Source organism: Rattus rattus, chromosome 5 (assembly GCF_011064425.1).
Source record: "Rattus rattus isolate New Zealand chromosome 5, Rrattus_CSIRO_v1, whole genome shotgun sequence".
NCBI lineage: Eukaryota > Metazoa > Chordata > Mammalia > Rodentia > Muridae > Rattus > Rattus rattus.
In genome coordinates, this window is record NC_046158.1 from 105,173,279 (window position 1) to 105,197,202 (window position 23,924).

Genomic DNA, 23,924 nt, shown 5'->3' on the forward strand with positions numbered 1-23,924 from the left:
CCTGTATCCCCAGGGCAGATCACAGGGGCTCAGCAGATAGCCAACACAGTTGAAATGGGGGCTCAGGTTTGGTGAGATACCCTGTCCCCCAAAATAAGGTAAAAGAAATGATTGCAGAACACATCCTGACATCAGCCTCTGGCTTCCTCCTGCATGGACAAAGGCAGACACACACACACACACACACACACACACACACACACACACACACACACACGCACACACACGGGTTTCTCCCTGTCCCATACCTTAAGAAGCAGAGTCAGCTGACAGTGAACTTCTACTTATGCAAACCTGACACACCAAAGCAGAAGTGCTCTAAGGAACAGGGTTACCTGGACGCTGACCACAATGACCAAAGATGTGGCCACAGTAACTGCAAAGGACTGGTAGTCAGCAATGTGCTGCCCGTCTTCTGCAGCCACGTTGTAAAAGGCACCGTAGGGAATGAAGAAAAGGATTAATGAGGTGTAAATTCCATGTGCCACACAGATGAAAAATCTTCGCTTGTTAAAAAGGAGATTCAGTTGTCCAGGTTCGTAGAGCTGAGGGCAGTCCATGCTGTTCTGCTCACTTACGTCCTGGGAAGAGAAGGAGCATTGGGGAAAAGTCAGAGAAGCCTTGTAGTCCCTATCCCCAGAAATAGACAAGGTCATTGTATACACACTCTATTGCCTACTAGTCCCTGGGCAGGAACAAGATGTTATCCTGTTTTTATTCCCAGAAGGACCCACCTGATTATAAATGATCCCCAATTTGCTGTGCAGAGACTTCCAACCCCAGGAAAGACAGAGAAGAGGTCACACACAGATCTTCTATAGCAGAGCTAGGCCTTGACTGAACTTGAATGCACCTATTTAAACTCAAATCAAAATCAGTTTTCCACACCCTTCGCCAGCTACTGTGGCTGATGCCGTCTCAGAAAGATTCAAGCTCTACGATTCCAGCACATTTCTGTATAGCCATGGGCCGGAAGGAAATTGCTAATGCGGTGTGTGGTAGTGATCCAGAGGTGGATGCAGAGAGCTGAGGAGTTAGAGTTGGCAGTCTGGGAATGAGGTGTTCGAAGTGGGAAGGGGCTGAGACTAAATGCTTGGTATCTGAGTGATTTACCCAGAGAGAATTCAGTAGTAAATGGCAACAGCCCAGGAAAAGAGACCCGGACGGAAAAGCATCTCCATATTCAGTAGCCACAAAGATCTAGAAAAAACCTATTGAGTTGGCTAAAGTTTAATGGACGTATGAATCTATGAAGCAGAGTCTGCATTTCTGGCTATCTGCAAAGTGATGTCGATGACCACATTTCGAGCATCAAAACCAAGGGTCACTACCAAAAGGATGACCAGCGTAGGAGACTGGACAAAAACAGAGAACCAGCCAGGCAGTCATGGCACACAACTTTAATCCCAACACTCACTTTGAGAGGCAGTGATCTCTTTGGGTTCCAGGATGGCCTAGGCTATGCAAAGAAACTATCTCAAAACACCAAAATGAAACAACACAACACAAACAAGCAAACACAGAGGACCATAGGTGGAGAAGAGGCAGCATAGATGGGGAATGTGGGGGGAGGTCCATTTCTCCTCCACCCTTGTAGGATGTTCCAGACTGCATAGAATCCTGACACATTCTCTAAGAAGTCTTGCGCAGAGAAGCTGTTGGATATGAGTGTGCCTTCTCCTGCCCTGGTGACTGTCGTCGTTATCTGCACAGGCTTTAAAACCACACGGTGCTGAGCTGAAGGTCTGGCAACAGATTTGGCAGTGTAATATTGTTACTCAACCTGAGTCTTGGTTTCTTCATCTGCCAAAATGCAAGCAGTAATGCCTCCCTCACAGAGACCACTGTCATGACAGATGGTCAGGAGATGTTTCTGCCACATTCTTTCCCCATATTAAACAGTCAGTAATCTATGCTAATATAAAACATTAATAAAACGATGATAATAATAAAGAATGGTAATAAAATGTAGTGAGCTTGTGGTGGCCTCAGTTCTGCCACAGATTGGTTGGCTGGCTGGCCAGTCTGGGACTAAAACCTCCCAGGGCTTGCTCTCCCTCAGACAAAATGAGTGACATCACAGATAGTCCCCGGGGCCCTCTAGCCCGACACTCTGCCATCAGCTTAAAGGCCAACGCAGACAAACCAAGAAAAGAGTGGAACAGCCATTCAACTTGATGGCAGTAAGGAGGCTTCTTGTGTTTTATTTTGCTTTGCTTTTTTTTTCAAATTGCACAATAACTGGGTTTTTTTTTTTCCCAGAAGTGCTTTATTTTTACTATTTGATTCCACATTGTGGGCAGCTACAAAGCACCAAGAAAAGAAACACTTGTAAACATCAGCCCTGGGAATAGCATGTGCTTAATCCTTTACATCTAAGGTCTTTTGAAGTTCAGTGCTTTGTGCCCACGCCCCTCTTTACATATGGGCAGGAGACTCAGAACCAACTACAAAGTAGAGAGAAAGGAGAAGGGAGTGACCTTGCAGTGGGAGGGTGGGTGTTGTGCAACACATTGCTTTGGGCCAAAAGACGAAGCCTAGTAAACAGCTCTAATAACAGATCGGAGAAAATCTGGTCTCAAAAATACTTAAAAAAAAAAAAAAAAAACTTTCAAAATGTAGTGCACTTTAGTTGTGCCATGGAAACTCTGTTGGCTAGGCCTCTACTTCCACACAGGCAGCCAGACTTCCCCCTTTGCTGGGAAGTACATTCCAAACCAGAGTGGGCCCAAGCACCATTCTTGTAGCTGAACTCTCCCCCTTCTCCTGTCTGATACACATAAACATTAGACTGAGGGTTTGTGTGTGTGCTTGCCTGGCGTAGATGGGCCACTCAGTGCACTGGGTTTCCTTCTGCTCTGCGCTGGCCCAGGAGGCTCCACTGTATGCACTGCTATTTTCCTTAACCCTGCCTAGCTCTCTCCACCTGCCAGAGAATAACATGGCACTTCCCCACTCGGTGCATGAACTCAGAGGAGTTTTGATGTTTGAAGCTATAGCAACAGCTTCATGAAAGGACCGGACAAGGAGCACCCTTCAGAATAAACTTCACTCGAAGAAAGCCTTGTTAACTACGCAGGAACGGGGAGGGCAAAGCTCGAATTGGGAGAGCATTCTCACGCTGCCCCTACCTTCAATTTCTCCAGCCCAACAGCTTCGCTTCCTTTCCCCCAGCTTCTCATTCCTATACAAACCTGGCATTTCAGCCGTGTGCTCTCTTGGTCCATTTGCCTCCCCCCACTTGCTTTCCCTCACCCCCCAACCCCATGGCCCAGTTCAGTCTGGAGTCTTCCGGATGCCTCTGCTGGTCTCTCTCTAGTGTCTACAATAAAATCCTTCTCCTCAACCATACCTTGGAGTGGCCATGCTCTCGTTTCTATTCAGCCACCATATCTAGCACAATGCGAAGCTAAAAGAGAGGCCTTAAAGTCTCCCGAACAAAGGGTTTGCTTGTTTGTTTGTTGTTTTGTTTTGTTTCACTGCTATGGACTCTCAAGGGTCTGGCAGGAATTTCCATATTGCATTATTTGGAAAGCAGACATAGTTCGAAGATGTCCTTGTCCTGGGCAGCAGAAGAGGAGAGCTACCCCTGACACCCCCTGCCAAGTGTGTGCTCTAAGAATCACAGAAGTGGCCTGTCAACTCTTGATGGGCTGCAGGCTCACTGTGACCTCATTAGAGCTGGGAAAAGCTAGAGAATCGATGCTCTAACATTGAATGGGGCTGGGGGGCAGTGAAGCTATAGTTACGTATGGAAGCGAAAGACCTGTGGACCCTAGCATTGACTCTTCAGATTTGTGTGCTTGGCCTGCAGTAACTGTTGAAGGCTGGAAACTGGAGAGGGGCCCTTGGTCGGGGAAGAAACACCTTAAGGAGGGAGGATAATGAAATACAAGTAATGTGAAGGGAGAAAGAGGGATGATGGAGAGGAAGGTCTAAGATGGGAAGGGATGCGGGGGTGGGCAGAGGAGAGGGTGGGAAGAGGGATGCCTGGCGCTAGGACAGTTTTAAAGGCCATATAGAAACCTACTGTTTTACAAGCTTTCTACACACACACACACACACACACACACACACACACACACACACACACAGAGGGAGAAGGAGGGAGTTGGGGAGGAGAGGCACACAAATACACACACTTAGAATTACCCTTCTTAGAGAATAATGCTTCTCCCAAAAGCCATTAGTTGGCAAATAAAACTCCAAGTACTAGGTGTGGAATACCTCCCATTGAACTGCTGGTCAGGAGTATCCTGGAGAAGCCCAGAATAGTAATAAAATATTTCCATTGTTCTTGGTTGCCTCTCCTCCAACCTTGTTGGTGAGATTCTATGGCTAAAGACACCATACACTTTGGTCATTGGACATAGAAAAATCAAGCTGGTTCTGACCAGGACAATTCCTCCCTGCATGCTAACACTCACATTTCCAGAGGATTCTATGCAGGCCACCAAAGGAGAAAAGTCGTCAACAGTCTTACCCGGTTACGAAACCCTCAAGCTGCAACAGCAGCCTGACAAGATACATTCATGGGTGCAACAGGGGCACATAAGCAATAAAAGTAACTAAATGTTTCCTGATTGGATAAGGTCTGCTCCACGGGAGGCAACTCATGCTGGAACAGTACGTCTGCTTAATAACCCACGACTGGTACGCTCATCAGTTCTTGGAGTGAACCCACTAACTTTATTTTGATAAATGGACACAGTATCAAACTGATCTCTAAATATGCACTTCTGCACCCATGTATTAATACAGTTCCCAGTTCCCAGTCCCCTGTCCCCCCCACACCCCCCGAGAGAGGCTTCTTCGTGGAGTGGGCAATATTTAATACGGAAAGTCACAACTGGTCAAAGCACAAAGAATAATGTCTATAGTGTGCTCAGTCATAAATGACATCTCAGGGTCACATGCCTCACTTTAAGGTTCAGGGAATAGCCCAAAAAAAGGGGGTGGAAATACTGTAAGAGCCAGAGATCAGGGCAGGGGGAGGGTGGAGAAAACAGCTTCTCTTGCACGAGACATGGTCACTGCCCTAGTGAACTCACGGTGACTGCGGTTTTCTGTACAAGGTCAAGCCAGCCACCTTTCCAGATTGGATAGGATAGGGGCTCAGTAGCAGCTGATGGCTACTAGGGGAGGGAGAGTCACCATTTAATAATGCTGTCCATGGTAGGTCAACCCAGCTCCACTGGGTGGTCTCACATCCATATGTACATAGATGGGACAATTTGGATTCTGTGGGTCATTAAAAAACCGAGAGAGGGGATCTGGAGTTAAGAGGGACAGGACGTTTGTTGGGATAGATCTGGAAAGACTTAGGAGTAGGAGCTGGGAGCAGTAAATGTGAACATAATACATTGTATGCGTTTATGGAATTCTCAAAAAATTAATTTAAGCTATTATACTTTTGAAAAGATACAATCACAGAAATTTGAGAGACGCTGGACTCAAATGAAAGGGGAAAACTTCGTGCACGACTTCCCAGGGCCTTCAATCCACACAGCAAGTTGTAAGTCCCTCAGAACAGACGAGGCAAACTTGGATGAAGTACCTTTCTGAAGAAACAGCAGGCAGGGGAAGGACCCAGGAGGCCCTGTGACCCATGTCACATTCCTTTTAAAAACTGCATTCCTAGGGATCTTCCCATGAACCAGCCTTCTACGTAAAAGCTAGCTAGGCACAGCTGGGAGAGTCAACAGAGATAGCAACAAAGACAGCAAACCCCACATACCTGATCAAAAACTCCCATGGCTAACACGGGGAGCGATGTGTAAACGATGTTAAAAAGAGTGATGAACCACTGGTCGTAGACAGTCTGAAAAGAAGGGGTAAAGAAATGTCCATGAGAAACACCGTCTACAGAAGTGCAAACATTCATTGTCAGGGCTAAGTAACTCAGAGGTCAAAGGCAGAGACATGAACCCTCCCCACATTCTGCCCCTAATCCGGGGCTATTAGTTTCTCTAACTTCTATCTCCTTATCTCTAGGTATTTCGTTTTTTGCTTAATTTGTTTCTTACTGTTTTTAGGACAGGTAGCCCAGGCTGGCCTCAAACTTGAAGCCATGTTCCTGACCCTGGCTCCCATGTGCTGGAGTTAAAGGCATGCCTCACCATGCTCAACTCTATCCCGTCTCTGCAGGGGCATCACACCCTCCTCACTGTGTGTCAGTCCGGGGGAGATGAGGTAGTGCACGCAGCATACCAGAGCAACACACAATACCAGACACACGAGAGACACCAGCCTCTTGTAGTGGGTTATCATTGCATTCTCCAGGTTTGTAATGGCTTATCACAATTCCAAACACAGGATCTTAGAGATATGCAAAGTATTTCCAGAAAACACAAAATTGAGCCTCTTACCCCTATATCATATTCAAATCTTTCTTACAAGGGACCTATAGCAAAGGGAGCAGAAGTCTCAGTGCTTGCTTTCCACTCCAGGAAATCACAGACTGAGGACCACCCGTTCCGGACTCTGCTTAGCCTCCCCTGAGCAGTATGGCGGCAGCAGGAGGAGCCTGACCAGCTGAGTGGGAGAGACACTCAGACCATTCATGCTCCCTGCAAGCTGTGCGGAGAGCTCTAGGGCCACAGCTCTCATGGGTGTCGCTGTGTAGCTTTGTGCTGACACACACACAGCCACCTGTATGTCATCTCTGATCCTGTAAGTAATCCCTTACCCACACTCCTATAAGGGACCCCAAGGAAAATTGATTGGTTACCCAGGATGGACACTACTGCGATTGTTACGCTGGTCCATTGTGGGTTCCATTTCTGGTGTGAGTGAACGAGTATGCTGTATCTACCTAGGAAAGCTCTCACATACAAGAAGGAGGAAAACTTTTCTCAGTGTATCTGTGCTGGTTAGTTTTATGTCAACCTGACACAAGCTAGAGTCATTTGAGAAGAACTTGGAGATTCCTCCCTGTCTGCAACAGCCTTCAATCACCAAATCATTCTTCAAATTCGTGAAGTCATCCTGTTCAATGGCTGTGTCCCTCCCCAGCCAGTACTCACTCCTCCACCCACTTCCTGCAGCCCCTCAGCTGTGGTGCCCTTCCTCTGACTCCAGCCTGCTCAGCCTTGATTGATCCTGAGCTTGGGGTAGGTGGCCAGTCTTTTAGGACGCCTGTCCGAGCTAGCCCACCCTCATCCCTTGTAGTGAGTTCCACCATTCACCTCAGGACCCTCTTGCACAGCTTGAAGCAGTTTGTAAGAGCATCCACAGGCTGAAACGCTACAACAGCCTTTCTCGCACAGGCACATTCCAGGGTTGGATTCCAGGCCCCTTGTTAGTACCGTGAATCACTACGTCTCAGTGCTTCATAACATTGACCTGTAATTACTTACATCCAGGTTCCCGGCCCCATCCTATCAACCTGTCAGCTCCTGGAGTCATTCTCATGCAGGAGCCCAAGAAATGAACTCAGAGTCCAGCAGGTGAAAAGTTACAAGTAATGTCATAAAGGGGTTTGTTTTGGGGACATGGCGCTTTCCTAGCATGAACCAGCTTCCAGAACTTCTGATTGATAAATAAATAAATAAAAAGTAAATAAATAAATAATAAATAGAAGAAAACAAACAACACATAAAATGCCTCTTTGGAAATGTACATCCTCAAGTTTGCTGTGAGTTGCAGAAAAGAAAGGCTATATAGCTTCCTTCATTTCTCAAAAACATTTTTCTGCTAAGGAAAACACATTGGGAGATAAATCCGAGGTGTGCCTCTTTGGCTCTTCAGTTGTTGGTCTCCATAATTAGCAAAGACTCACTAGTAGGAGGGTAGAGGGGCCAAGGCTGAGCATTAGCCAATCCCTGGGGTTTCCACTGGGCACATCTGGGAGGCAAAGGCAGAGGAACTCTCCTGCCTTGTGGAAACAGATCTCAGGTATCAAAACCCGTGACGCCATCGGGCCTCAAGATTAGCTTCAGTCTTTCCCATCGCTTTCTAAAGTCTCCATGGATATTTTCTTATATTACTTGACAAACCTCTTCCAGCCTCGACAAGATAATTGCTTCCATATTACTCAGAACGTTTTTAAGATACATATCTCTGTATCTCCCTGACAATGATAAATTGTCATCAGATACTATCATCTCAAGCGCTCCGTGCCAACACTTACACAGTTTCAAATGTGAATTTCCTAAACTGGGCCTCAGCGATTTTTGGAGGGACAACTCATCTTTATTAAAACCCCACAAGGACTGAATGCTTTTAAAATAAGTTACAGCTATTAACAATAACACACACGCACCCCCTCTCTCTCTCTCTCTCTCTCTCTCTCTCTCTCTCTCTCTCTCTCTCTCTCTCTCTCTCTCTCTCTCTCTCTCTCACACACACACACACACACACACACTCTAAACTCAAGGAAAACCATGTAAGTTGCTACCGTGAACAGTGAATCAGGGTAAAGCATGCCCTGCAGGATGAGCCGTGATCTAACCTTTACCTAAGCTCTGTTAAATGAGTAGTCCAGATGGAAATCTCACCAAGCCAGGTTACATTTGTCCCTTGGTGGCAGTTAAGTTGTAGCATTTGTTGACAGAAGGTAGACTCAAGCTTCCAGATAATTCTAGAAGGCAGGACTCCTAGGGAAGCTTGTTCAAGCTGAGTAGACAGGGAGCTAAAAGGGCAAGGGTTGCGCTCCTGATCTTGTCACCACTGACTCCCATTCTTGAGGAACTCGAGGTCTTCCTTTACAAAATAAAGGTGTATACTCCCTACCTCCACACTCTCTAAACTGCTCTCTCTCTGACACAGCAAAGGTTCTACCTCAACCTGCACTTTGGGGGCCATCCAGATGGCTCAGTGGGTAGAGATGCTCGCCCCTAAGCCTGCTGACCTGAGTTTGATTCCAGTACCAATACAGAGGAAGGAGAGAGCAGACGCCTGAAAGTTGTTCTCTCACCTGCACATGTGCTCCATGGTCCTTGGGCCCCCCTCCCAGACACACACAGATAAATTCTTTAAATATACTGCATGTTTTCTCTTATATGTGGAAAACAATATTTAAACCTTTAATGTTTGCTACCATATGAATAAGCAGAGAGGTTAGGTACCTAGTGACAGACAGGTGGTGGAGGGTGGGGATTCTTCCAAGGAAGAGGAAATCAAATATGGGCTTATGGAGAGATAAAGGGAAAACCAGAATATGAGGCTCAAATAGGGGGAGGTGAGAGAAGGGTCAAAGAGGGAATAGAGAAGGACAACTAACACTAAACCTTATAAAACCCGTATGGAAGCCTATTACTGTAGAAGCTTTGTAGTGGTTTGAATAGGACTGGCTCATCTACTTGAATTCTTGGTCATCAGGGAGTGGCACTACTTGAAGGGAATTAGTAGATGCGGTCTTGTTGAAGGAAGTGTATTCTGGGGATGAGAATTAAGGTTTCAAGGTCTATAACCAGGTCCAGGGGCTCTCCCTTCCTGCTGCCTGCAGATGTGGATGTAGAACTCTCAGCTCCTTTCCAGCACCATGTCTGCCTGCTTGCTGCCTTGCTACCTGCCGTGCTGATGATAGGCTAAACCTCTGAAACTGTAAGCAAGCCCCAGTTAAATGATTTCCTTTATAAGAGTTGTCTTGGTCATGGTGTTTCTTCCCAACAATAGAATGCTGACTAAGACAAGTTTCCAAAAACATACATATATGAAAAGAATTTAAATGCCATCACCATATAATAGAAAAAAACATTTTATGCCACTAAGTAAAACCTCTAGTGCCAAGAAGGGGTTACATCCTGCTTAGTCATTGGCCAAAAGGATGCCACAGACCACTCCCAACCCCAAACATTATAGGCTGTTGCCAAGGCTATTGGTTGCTCTCCACAACCTGGTGGTAAGGCCCTATTGCTCAAAGCACCACTTACATAAAACAAAACAAGTCAAACAAAAAGTCAAGCTGGTGCCCAACTAGAAGCTTCATCCTACCGCCATTCACAGTGCTAGAACATACTCTGCATGCCTCTGGAGGAGGAAGGGAATCATCACTATCACCCAACTACAAAATCTGAGACCCACACAAACAACCTGTGTGCAAGATATACTGGTGTGATAGTGATACAGATATTAGAGGGATAAACAACTTAGTTTAAAATTGGATTTAAGGCCCACTCCATGAGATGGATGAAACCCATACCTGACACAGCAAAAGTGGCCAAGAACGTCAGACTGGATAGGACCTATAGAAAAAGCTACTATTATTATTCTGCTGAGGGCATGGAACAATAAGATGATTCCTAGTGTCACATTTCTATATCCATAGGTCAGTACATCACTCAATTCTCATCAGAGAAGCTGCTTCTTAGACTAGCTGGGAATTAACACAGACACACACCAGACAGTGCACAGAGAGTGAGAGACCTGGCCGCATGCGGTCCTAAATGGGATGCTCTCATCTAACTTCTCTCATCGAGGCTCAGGGCTTGATGCGGAAGAGGAGGTAGAAAGGCTGTAAGAGTCAAAGCTGGTGGGTGACTGGAAAGAAACAGTGTCTTCCAGACAGAACAGGAGTGATACGCATATGAACTTCCAGAGACGGGGGCAGTGTGCCCAAGTACATATTCAAGCCAGATAACAATATCAAGACAGAAAAGAGGAAGGGGACAGAATGTCCCACCCTAAGCAAGAATCTACTTGCAATTGATACCTAATGGGAGAGGAAGTCAGTTTTCTTCAGTGGAGTATCACTAGGCATATCAACTTTACTCTAGAACAGGCTCCCTGCCCAAGAGTAGTTGGCCAACCCTTCATGTCTGTTTGTTGTGGAATTTTTATTTCATTCTGGGTGTTTTGGGGGGGGGTAGGCATTTTGTCTTACTATGTTTTGGGTTTTTTACTTTATTTTTTGTTTTGGTTCTTTTCTGGGAGGAGTTGTCTAGAGTCTTTTGTTTGTTGTTTATTTGTTTTGAGAAAAAAAAGAACATGAAGTTGAATGGGTAAGGAGTCAAGATCTGAGAGGAATTGGGAGAGGAGAAAGTAAAATAGCAAAATAAAATTTATAAAAAAAATTTAATCAAAAAAAGTTGGTAGAACAAATAAGAGAAATGTGACAGTGGAGTGATTTAACATCCGTTTCACATTTCTACAAATAAAATCATTCCCAGACTGTGAGTTCTCTGTCAGTGGGAATTACCTCCCTCCATTTCACGCAGTGGCCCAGCAGGCCAACAGAGCACCTGCTCTAAACGGGAGCGAAGCCAACTGCAGCTAAGCAGGCAAACATTCAAAGATGCAGGAGAATGTGCGTAAGTCTCACCCCTGCCAGAACTGAACAGAGAAGGAACCTTGAAGGGTAGGCCACTCAGGAGAAGACCAGTTGGAAATGAAGGCATCTCGGTCATCTCTCTTCAAAAGAGGTGGGGTTTAGGAGCTGAGGAAATCTCCATGATTGGCACATGGAGATGGAGACCAAAGCCACCTAAATGGTTTCAATGGTGGGAAGAATGTTCCCCCTACATAAGTTCTCAACCTGCATAGACTGATTGGTGTCTCTTCCAAACATGTTGTTTTCCTTCTATTTGCCTCATTATAACATATTGTCCTTAGAAGAACAGGACTCGGAGGGGAAGCCAAAACATGCTAATGCTTGGTGCTAATCAAGCTCTTCAAGTGAAAAACAGGGAGAAGAGACAGCAAGCCTGGCCAATTCCAGCCCCGCCTCCCAGTAACCCTCACAGCCAGTTCTCAGTACCCCTGAAACAGAGGCCACACACAAGGACTCCAGCCTCCATCTTTAGAGGGGTTAAGTGCAAGCTCTAGAATGGGTTCGTTGCTCTATACAGCCTCATTGGGGAGAAAAAAAATCCATTTCTGTGTTCTGCCAATTTTAGAAAATACTTCTTCATGCGTTTGTATGAAGCGGAATCTAACAAAAATCCTAGTGCTTAGGAAGCCTCCACTATAGTTGTGGGTCAGGTAAGTCAAAGAGACTTCCAAAATAACATAAGCAGTTGCCATTACCCTTGGTTGCCTCCCAGAACCTGAACACCCTATTGCTGGAGACGGCCCACACTTCCGAAACAAGACTTGAAAGAATCAAGCTAGAACTGACCTTGAAGCCTTCCCCCTGAGTATTAGCTCTCACGATATCTGAAGGTTTCACAAGCACTGCCAAGGGAGCAGAGCACGCAATCGTCCTCCCCAGCGAGTCAATGAGCCCCAACAGCCAGCAAGGCAAGGTCCAAGGATGCACAATGGTGCTTACGTGATATCAGCACTCTCCATAGATGAATCTTAGCTGGCATGGTGATATCTAGATGGCTCCAGTGTCCGGGCATCAACCACTTCCCCTTGGGGTGAAATCTCAATTGCCCCTGAATCTCCTATATACCCATCAGTTAGTGCAGCTTTCAGAAAACATCAAAGACGTTTCTCTGTGCAGTGGGTGACGCTTACTACAGAAACTCATGACTGATCAAAATGTAGAGCGTCTGCAGAGTGCCCAGCCATAAATAGGGCACATCCATCTATATTATACCATTTCCCTAAGGAACCACAGAGGAAGAAGGGGCAGAAAGAGCATAGGAGCCAGAGGTCAGGACAAGGAGGAAGACGCCAGTGAGAAACCAGTCCCAGGACACAAGGCCCCGCACGCATGAACACACAGCAGTTATGGCTACCTGCACGACACCTGCAAAGATCGGGCCAGTCACCACTCCGGCCTGGATAGGACAGGTGCTCATGGCCCACCAACTTGGCTGAGGAGCTTTTAGTAGTTGGTGGCTGTGAGTGAAGGGAAACTCAGTTTTCTCTAAGTCTGTCGGCCCCGTAAGTCGACCATGTGCCAATGAATGGCTCCACACCCATGAGTTTATGGGCAGCACAAATTGGATTTGGCAAATGATAAGTTTTTAAGACACAAATTTGGGAGGTGGAGTGGAAAGAGATCTGGAAGGAGTTGAGATGAGGTGGGTGTACTATGACCCCGTGAGATTTTTAAAGAATAAAAATATATTTTAAAAACTCCTCAAAAGGCTTACCTGCTATCGTACCAACACATTTCATAAAAAGCTAAAAGATACGCAAGAAGCAGTAATTAGTTATTCTATACATCAGAAAAATTCCAGCTACCCATTTATTTTTATGTGGGTTGAATTCAAAGTTCATTAACACTCAATCGCCAAATGGTTATACTGTCCTGGATCAGAAGTAAAAGTGTCTTTTCTTTATCAGTAAGACAATGTGAAGAGAGAGTGTCATTCACGGGAGGATATTCAAGGAGAAATACTCACCTGTGCCGAGAAACCACAGAAGAAGGCGAACCAGAAATGCACGAGGGTGAACGCAAAGTTCTTGTAGAAGAAATAGCATAAAAACTTGCACATCCTGTAATAGGACCACCTTCCGTGAACAAGAAGCAGCCGCTGGAGATATCTAAACTGAGCCAACGCATAGTCACTGGCTAAGACCGCTTGCAGTCCTTCCTGGCCACTGATGCCAATGCCAATGTGGGCACCTAGGAGGGAATAGACGACGAAAAAGGGTTTATCCCCAAACAGAATCACAGCATCTTTAAGAAACTATTTCTTTTCTTATATCAGCTATGTTTTGTAATTGTATAGCTATAATAATTTTTATAGTTTTTCACATATATCATGGACTAGTCACATAGTTAAGCATTGACTCCAGTTTTACCTAAGGGAAAACTGGGCTGGGAAAAGGTTGGAAATTTGTGATTTACACTGGTAACAAAGATGGGATCAACCCAGCGGCTAGGAATGCAGCCCTGGCTACTTTCACCTGCCCTGAGTGGATTCTTCCTCTCAAACTGTAGAAGGCAAGCAATGTCATTTTCTAAACTAGGAAATATGCAGGTGGTTTAACTGAAGAAAAATGTCTTATAGGTACTAATAGGTTTGTAAGTGCTGGTCCCAAAAAGTATAATTTATAAAAGAACCATGGTAAAAACTAAATTAATGCACATTTCTATTACATCGTATCACATGCTAAAAGCAGGACTCCATGTGTACAGTGTCCCTCATTGAGAAAATATTCTCTTACTTTTAATCATGCTGACATCATTGGCCCCATCACCAATGGCCAATGTCACAGCATTTCTGTGCTTTTTTACCAACTCCACTACTTGAGCTTTCTGGAGTGGAGTGACTCTGCAGCAGACCACCGTCTTACACACGCAGGCGAGCTCCAAAAGATCTTTCTCGACATCGCTTTCTAGGGCATGGGCCTGTGCCGTCAAAACAAACAGAACACATGACGATTGTAAGTTACAAAGCAAATATCACGGTTCGTGACTGACTTCATTTCAGAACCATTTCATTACTTCGTCAATTCAGGGTTACAAAAGCAGTAACAAGAATGAAGACATGAATATTGAGCTGTTGGTAAGTTTCAAGAGAATTTAACGTAAAAATAAGAGACGTGTCCCCTGCCACCTTGACATGTTGTGATGCCATCTCAGCAAGGTACTGTTATGATAGATATTGGGAGAATTCTACTAGGAACTACTAGAATCAGTGGAAGCCACAGCTAGAACCTGCTGATATCTCAGTAGTTCCAGATGAACTGCCAATGGTGATCTCTACGTGACACACTGCTAGTGTCCTTTGCACCGTTTTGTACAGTTAGTGTTCATGAATGCCAACGCACAGGCAAGACGAAAAGGACATGAGCAGAGGCTGTCCCTAGAAAAGCACAGTGGCTGGAATCAGGAGCTTGAACAAGAGAGTGACAGGCAACCTATGTCTCAGTCGGGGTTCCACGACCAATTTCTACCCTTGTTCCACATTCCAAGAGCCTTTCTATACCCTAAGCAATTACTGGAAAGAGAACACGATTCTCTCCAAGTAACTGGACAATTAACTTTCTAGAAACATCTCACATTGCACTCTGTATTAGACACATTCAAAGAACACTAGTGAATCTACTTTTGAGTAATAGGAGTCCTAGAGTGAGTCCTTAGCCACTCACAGACCAGTACGGTTTGGCCTGCCTATCTTCAGGGGCTGTGTTCAGTAGCACCTTTAGGTGCTCTTGTAATCCCCTTCAGGCCTTATCGCTGTTTCCCAGACTGCCTTTCTACCTTTGTATTTGCTATCAGTTTTACTCAATAACATACGTTCTGTCAGAAAGTCTCCTCTGTTCATTCTTTAAACAGATAATTAAATGTGTCTGTTTCTGTGCTCTAGAAGCATTGTATTAATTCGTCTTTTGTGGTACCTGTCATACGACTGTCAGAATTATACTGTGATCTCCCAAACAAGGACTATGCTCCATTCATGTCTGAGTTTTCTGTCACTCTAGCACTGTGACCTGGTCAGTCTGTCTAGACAATGGTGGCAGTATGAGCCAGTAGATGGGTAAATGAGTCCAAAACTGTGACTCTGGTGCAGAAAAAAAATTCATAGGAAGCCTATATGACTCAGAAAAACTGTACCATCATTCTCAAATATCTCATATGCTCTGGAAGACAAGGCATATAACTGGCTCTTTTGCTCAGAATGGCCCCTTTTTTTCTCCGTTCATTTTTCTATATTGTCAGCAAGTAGAACATAGACTTGGGTTTAATGAAGACAGGCCTGATTGCATTCAGAAAAGCTTCAGAATTTGAGAAAACTGGAGCTATGATTTAAAGAGAAAACAAACTAAAACCTGACTGGACTATCAAAAATATGGTCAGTCCTCTATAACTGGAGAGGACATCTCATGGTTTCATGAGCATGGGGCTTTGAGGCAAACAGGACTCCTGAAGAACGTCCAGCTTAGAGCTTTCTTTCAACAGAGAGTAACACAGGGTAGGTGATTATCACCAGAAAGCCCATGTCCCCCACACACTGGCCTCTTCAAGCCCAAGGGACGGTCAAAGCATAACCCCTAAGGGATCCTATCCTACGCTGCTGGGGCCACTCAACTCCAGACCTCGGCAGGCAGACGTAGCTTTCAGTTGGTGTTCATCTGTGCAAGGGAAAAGTTCATGTCATCTGGACCAACTTTCGACTGAGCTTGGCCTGCAGCTGAGCTCTGTAACTTTCCACGGTGTGGAAGCAGCACTTTGCTGCGTCTGGGATCCAGCTGGACAGTGCTTAGAGCATTAGGAGCTAACAGGCGGACGGTCACAGAGGGGAATCTAATAGACTCAGATCCAACTGCTTTTGTCCACTTAAGAAACGGTCTTCAAGAACAAACGTTCATTTTCCGAACTCCACAGTGAAAAGCGAGCATCAAAGCCAACGAGAGATGTGAGATTAAGTTCTTTGTACGAATAAATGATAATTTCACGAGACTGCAGTCGGGGCTTTTGTATTCTAATTAGGGACTTGGGAGGAGCGGTTTGAGTTTTGTTCAGTGCTTGGAACCTGAACTGCGTTAGAAGTCCACTGCAAGTTTATTCTATTATGACAAGAACCAGATTTCCTAATCAAATCAAATTGTTTGGCTTTGCTGCAGAATGTTGCTATTTAGAAAAACCACCAGAGGTATCTTAATGGCAATAATTTGGCGTGGTAATTCTATGAAGGTCAGGTTATGACTTGCAAATCACAAGCATTAGCGAGAGCAGACACTGAGAGAAAGCGGTGCCATCCCCCCGCCCCTTACAAACGCACTTAAAGCATCCTGCTAAGTGACTGTTTAGGCAAAACTCATGGATTCCCTGCGAATTGTTTCCCCAGAGCCTCACATCCAGTGTGATCCTTCAAACAATGATGTCTGAGAGGCACACTGGAAGTCTTTCCTTTTGTAAACAGGAAATCCTGTGCACGCCCTATCTCTTGCAGCGTCGTTTGTTTGAAAAACACAAAGAGGGCTCTCATTACAGCAGCACAAAAGAGATGATTATTGGAGTAAAGAAAAAGGGAAGAAGAGCCTCGGGCAAACTCACCAAACTGTGGCCGTTTATGACTAAAGCATATTCTCCTGTCACAGCCTCCCCTGCACCCGAGTCCAACTCCAACCGTTGCTTGTTTTCATAAACCGCATGTCCATTGGAAAAACTCGTGTTTTGTCCAAGCAAATTTTCCTTTGCTTTCCTTAAAGAATAAAAGAATTAAAAAGGCATAACAAAGCACTCAAGAGTTTATCTATAACCAAACCAAGAGGCCAGCCTAGAAGAGAGTTCATTCCATCACTATTCAGAGCAAGGCCCAGGAATTAGGTCCATCAAGCAAACCCATGGACAGACAGCAGTACCTGTCAAAGCTCCATGAGGTCAGGGGTGGGGGCGGGGGCGTGTGAAGGAAATAGGCCAGTAAACATAGTGAAAACAGAGTCATCTCGAACATCTTAAACTACCTAAAAAACTGGTTTTAACTAAGGAATCTTGCTAGCTTTGGTGTATAAAGGCTGAAGAGCTACTCTCTGGGAAAAAAAACGGTGTTTTTCAATATGCTAAACAAAATCTAAAGGCAATGAAGGAAACCTTCTCATTGCACAGGGCTCCCTTCCCTCCCTCTCTATCTCCTTTTTCCCGTTTTCGCTCTCCCTTTCTTCCGTGTGTGTGTGTGTCTGTGTGTGTGTGTGTGTCTGTGTGTGTCTGTGTGTGTGTCTGCGTGTGTGCGCGCACGTTCATCAATTTTATATACAATATTATATAACCTGGCTAAAAACAACTGTCTACTTATAAACACATTTTAACTTTGAAAGAGAGACATGATGTCATTTATTAGTATACAATAATAAATACAATAATAGAATACTTTAAGTTTAAAAAAAAATCCCCATCCGTTTAAATGATAACAATGATCTTGTAAGAAACTGCAAACACCAAACATGGGGTTGTTACAAATTCCCCCACAATGCCTAAGAACTAATCAGTATCTTATATGATGAAATAACCCCATTAGAAATAGCATTTTACTGTTCTCTTAAAAAATGTGATCGTCTTTAAAAGGAAGATAAATTCCCTCCCAGAAGACCTGTGGGTGACCAGGTTATAAACAGCAGGTCTGTTGGCATGACCAAGTAACTCCCATCACAGGAATATCAGTATATGTTCCCTACAGAGGGATGCCCAAGCCAGCCACTGCACATGAGAATACCACTACATGTATGGATGAATTCCAGAAGAAAACAGAAAGTGAAGAATAGATTAGCAGATGTTTTGACTTGTGGCAAAATGAACTGTCTCCCTGAAGTCCCACCCAGTATGGAAAACACTTTCTACAATGAGTTTATGATGAAGCTCCTCTGAGAGGAGAGAATGATCATATTAAAACAAACGTTCTGCCTTCAGCTTTTAAATTATTTAAAATAGAGTGATGCATATAGAAATGCATCACCAAGCATTTATGTACAAACTACAAAAGCAGACCTAGAAGCCCAGGCAGGCCACTTTGTTTCCTGGCTCAACACTGCCGTCTGCTGTCTGGGACCAAAATCGCGCCTGCACTTTTAAAAGCCTTTCACTCAACCTTGGTTCCAAGGATGATATCAGACAGTTAATAGGCAGTTTGCAGAAACAAACAAAAGGATGTGTAAAGTTAGGAGGCTGTGTGAAGCGCACTGTGAGGAAGGAGATAGAGCAGGCACAAAGAATTACTGTTGCGAGCAGAAGGCTCCGACGTCCTCAGTAGATAAGCAATCCAAGGAACGCTCGTCATGGTCATGGAAACTGGCAGTGCCAAAGATGAATGGGAGAAACGATACGAGACATGAGTGTGCCTCTGACGGTGCTGCACATCCCAGAAACTGGGCTCTGAGAAGGCACTGAGGCAAAAAACATCTCCCAGGGGTTCCTGTTTGATGAGGCCCCCATTTGCCGTGTAAATGACTCAACCTCTATTTCCCCCTTGGAAAACGAAAACATTCCAAAGGAGAGTGAAGTTCATGAACACATTGGCTGAAATCCCACTTATTTAGGAGCTTTTCCCCAGCAACATCTTCCTAGCATGTGACACAAGTCCCTTTCCAGGCAGAAGAGGGACAATTTTTATGCTCTGCTAAAATTGCTAATGCTCTCTCCTCGCAGGCCTTCACTCCCCTGCCAGGCTGGAATGCTCGCACACTGTAAGACCTGGGAGGGTGTTCATAGCTGTCCTTTCCTTTACTTCCTGGTACTCAGCTCTCCAAACTCAAGCTGGTTCTTGCAAATGTAATTCACTAGGAGGGAAGACAGCTATGCATAGTACCTTTCACTGAAAACGAACTGTACGATGTGTTAGGGTTTAAATCTCAGCCTGTGCCCGGACAGAACACACCCAGACAACGTGGTTCCAGGTGGAGAGGTTTAATGAGAGAAGAGCAGGGGAGAGGAAAGGTGGTCGGCCATGGGCACATGGTGGGAGTGGGAAGGAGGCAAGAACAGAGAAGAACAAAGAGTAAGAGGGAGAAGAGGGAGAGAAGGAGGCAAGCAGCCCCCTTTATAGTCAGGCACAGCTGGCTGTTGCTAGGCAACTGTGGGGCGGAGCATACCTGGCTGTTCCCAGGTAGAGCTGTGGGGGTGGAGCTTAGACAGAATACCAACACAGTGTGCAGACATCACACATACTATGGGACCTCAGAATACAAACAGATGCTAAAAAGAAAAAGGCTTTGTATGAGGGGCAGTTTAGTACAATGCTGTAATGCAGAACCACACAAAGGGTTGAGTTAATGGTAGCACTTATAGCCCATACCGTGAGAAGCACACTAAAGCAGAGGGAGGCCTGTGCTCAGCCATGCATTCAACCAACAAAGGAGAAAGAAGGTGAGAAGAACAAGTTGTTTCCTCAATCCTTTCCTGGCACTCTAGATCCAGAATTTAAAATGATCTGTTAGGAAATAGATTTAAATTATGACATTATGTTTAAAGGAAAATAATTTGGACTTTGGTTAAAAAAAAAAAAAGGCTAGTGCTTTGAGCTTGCTTGCTCCTTGGAAACTTGGGTCTGCCTCTGACAGATTAGCTATCTGACTTTTAGCCACTTGATTAGTCCAGGGTAGACCCAGGACTTCAAATTCCTAGTTCTTGGTTACCAAAACAAATGGCTTTCCATATACAGCCAGCCATAGGCTATCTCTAGGTTGGAGTAAGATACAACAGAGGGCAATAAAGGAGACAGCACCACCCTCCTGAGAGTGAGGAAGGAAGAAAGCGAATGAACTTTTTAGTTCAAGCTTTCAGTTCAGCACCCCTCACTGCTCCCATAGACTGTTAAAGACATTCAAAGACATCCATCCATTATCAGAAATTGGGGACCGGCCTAGATGGAGATCAACCCCCTGAAAACAGGCAACTGCGTGCACCAGTATGCTCATCAGAGTAAAAATGTGGTGCTCTAGAGGTGTTACAATTTATGAGAAGAAATTTGACCTGCTAAAACAGTTTACCCAGAAGAATAGAACTTGGGAATTCAAATCAAGATGTCTCCTGTTTGGTCGGTACTGTCATTAAAGACTCTATGATATCATAGTCAGTATTATGTTTTGCTCCACGAAAGGATTCCTGACTGGCCAATACCTTATAAACAGCCTACATCACACACTTATTTTCAGTACCTACCCCAGGAACTATTTGCATTTGCAAAAGGTCCTCATGATTAAGGATTCTACTGATTAAAGAGGTGGTACGGAATCCTAGTGTCTTCATGGGGGTACTTGGAGGCAGTGGGGTCACAGTTTAATGAATTTTTCTGAGAAGAAAACATGTGACCGGTGCTTCAGAAATGAAACACTGAATGAGTTTTCTTGTCTGACCAAACCTCATTGTCCCTTTTCCTTGGACAGAAGATACATGCCCTGTTAAAATGAGGCAATCTATGAAATAATCTCAGAAACTGACAGGGCTGAACTGTAGACAGTGAGCATGTGGCTAACACAGGGCTTATTTATAGACCTGTGGACAAGAGGCTAACACAGGACTGAACTGTAGACCATGGACATGTGGCTATCACAGGACTGAACTGTAAACCATGGGCATCTGGCTAACATAGGACTGAACTGTAGACCATGGACATGTGGCTATCACAGGACTGAACTGTAAACCATGGACATGTGGCTATCACAGGACTGAACTGTAAACCATGGGCATGTGGCTAACACAGGACTGAACTGTACACCAGGGACATGTGGCTATCACAGGACTGAACAGGGTATATGAGCTATTCCAGTGCAGGAATAAATATTTCCTCAACTACATATTCATGCAATTGCTCATTTATATCCTTAGAAGTAATCCCTAGAACAGGTGTTTGGGTAAAAGCATGTATGTCTATATTTTTAAAATACATTGCTAAGTTCGCCTTATGGAAAATTCTAACATTTGAAGGTACCAACAAGAGTACATAAATAACACACATTCCCCCACATTTCTTCTGTGAAATGACAGCTGTGATATCTGTGTAGCCAACCAGTTGTAGCTGGATGAAATCGTGAAGTATTAGCTCAACTATTCCTTCTCCAGATGTTCCTATGAAGTCAGGGGCCTGACTAACACAGAGACATCCCTTGCTTGGGAAGGGAACCAAACACAGAACGAAGAAGTTAAACTCTTTGTTTTGAACTCCAAATTAGACTCTTGAAAAGCATAGCATCAATATCACTCTAAATCCTAGCAATTGGGAATTTTACTAATGAGTATTTTAAGAGAAAAAATAAAGTTTCCTCAAGTCTCAAAGGATGAGTTAAAGTCGTCTTAAGGAGAGAGCAGGAACACAGAGCTCCTCTAATGAGTGTCTAAATGATTATCTTGGCCATGTCTGTGAGGGGGTGTCTCTGCTGATGATTAATGTGGGAAGGCCTTGTTCACTGTGGGGCTGGCCTATGTATGAAAGTTCTCTGAGGTGAGCCATGGAGCAAGCCAGGAAACAGCATTCCTCTCTGGTTTCCTCACAGGTTCCTGCTTTCAGATCTCTCCCTTGAGTTCCTGCCCTGACTTCCCCTTCTGACAGATCCTTTCCTCCTCAAGCTGTTTTTTGGAGAGATCCACCTTCAGTGAAATATGACTTCTTCAAAGGCATTGTTTGCTACTTCAAACATGGCCTAACATAAAATGAGCAGGGTCCTGTGCTTAGCCACAGCCGAAACTGCCTGCTGCCTCTATCCCTGGGCATTCACACTGATGCTGCCTCTATCCCTGGGCATTCACACTGATGCTGCCTCTATCCCTGGGCATTCACACTGATGCTGCCTCCATCCCTGGGCGTTCACACTGATGCTGCCTCCATCCCTGGGTGTTCACACTGATGCTGCCTCCATCCCTGGGCGTTCACACTGATGCTGCCTCTATCCCTGGGCATTCACACTGATGCTGCCTTCATCCCTGGGCATTCACACTGATGCTGCCTTCATCCCTGGGCATTCACACTGATGCTGCCTCTATCCCTGGGCATTCACACTGATGCTGCCTCCATCCCTGGGCATTCACACTGATGCTGCCTCCGTCCCTGGGCATTCACACTGATGCTGCCTCCATCCCTGGGTGTTCACACTGATGCTGCCTCCATCCCTGGGCGTTCACACTGATGCTGCCTCCATCCCTGGGCGTTCACACTGATGCTGCCTCCATCCCTGGGCATTCACATTGATGCTGCCTCCATCCCTGGGCATTCACACTGATGCTGCCTCCATCCCTGGGCGTTCACACTGATGCTAATGTTTTCTTTGGGAGGTTTTTGTTGCCTGTTTGTAATTTTTAGACTTCCAAAAGTACTGGGGACACCATCATTAAACACTGCTCTGGGTTTGTTTTTTGTTTTTGTTTTCTCTCAGCCTCTGGACAAATTCAATGCATATGTCATAAGATTTACTGTTGTTTTAAAAAGGGATCTCATGATTCATTTTCCCTAAAATAAATACACACATTTAAAACCTGTGTGTCTAACAATGAGGCCTGGGAATGCTACTTTTGAAATCTCTGATTTATTTGTGTAGGCTAGTTGGGGGGAAAAAGCTGTTTAAATTTTAATCATTAAAATGCAAATTAACTAATTATACCAGAAAATAAATAGGGGAAAAGACTTTTGATTTATTGGTCTTTTAATCTGTATAGAAATTCCAGAATTCTATATATGCTCATGTATATGTATGAACATAAATGACAATTTCCCTTTAAAAATAATATTTTAATTAAGTATCAAAGTATTGCTATTTCCCCCAAAGGCCCCATGAATTCTATTGTAAAAATGACACAAAATTTATCTGAAAATCATTAACTCCAATAAAAACATGGTCAGTGTGCTGTTAATGAATAAATAATACTTTTCTTAAAATTATACAAATAATTAAAATATATACCAGTAATAATGAATGAAGTTTCCTTTTTTTTTTTTTTTTTTTGACAAAGACATACATGTTCTCCTATCAGAGCATCTCACCAGCACGTGAGAGCTCGTTTCTGCTCAGGGTAAGGCAGAAACAACAGCAGAATATATCTACAGATATCAGTTGGTTAAATGCCGACTAAGACTTCCTTCCCTGTGCAACAAGCTTTGATCAGAGAGGCTGTACAAACAGTGAGCAAAGCTGTTACAAGCCAGCCCTTTTCAGATTTAGAGGAAAATACTTATGTAGATTTTTAATGTTTTTTCAAATTAGGTAACAAAATAAGCATAATAAATGGGTAGATAGTAAGACTATTAGTTCTCCAAATGTGGTGCCCAGTGGCGGCAAGCACTCTTGCGTTTTCTGGCAGTAGATGGTGGCTGTACAAACAGCAAGCAATCCACTTCTTCAGCAGGCTGGGCTGACCTCCTACGCTATTCCCCACAAGCTGAGTTTTCAAAAGTTATCTTATCACAAACTGCAGGTGCCTATTAAATACTAATTCCAGTACTCCACACCCCAGTGACCTGACTCGGAGATGGAAGGAAGCCAGGAAATGGGTGGGGTTTTTTGAGGTTTTTTTGTTTGTTTGTTTTGTTTTTTGTTTTTGTTTTTTTTTTTTTTTTCCTTTTTTTTTGGAGCTGGGGACCGAACCCAGGGCCTTGCGCTTGCTAGGCAAGCGCTCTACCACCGAGCTAAATCCCCAACCCTGAAATGGGTGTTTT

General features: G+C 44.5%; 1 protein-coding gene across 1 annotated transcript in view; it reads right to left on the reverse strand.

Annotated features, from left to right (window-relative positions):
- Positions 1 to 23,924, reverse strand: part of Atp8b4 (ATPase phospholipid transporting 8B4 (putative)) — a 192,105-nt gene that overhangs the window by 16,263 nt on the left and 151,918 nt on the right. The window contains exons 20-24 of the mRNA XM_032902598.1: positions 16,844 to 16,991; positions 14,008 to 14,191; positions 13,239 to 13,462; positions 5,738 to 5,821; positions 336 to 581 (exon numbers count right to left, since the gene is read on the reverse strand). Of these exons, the coding sequence (XP_032758489.1) occupies positions 336 to 581; positions 5,738 to 5,821; positions 13,239 to 13,462; positions 14,008 to 14,191; positions 16,844 to 16,991 (886 nt within the window). The remainder of the gene's footprint in view (positions 1 to 335; positions 582 to 5,737; positions 5,822 to 13,238; positions 13,463 to 14,007; positions 14,192 to 16,843; positions 16,992 to 23,924) is intronic.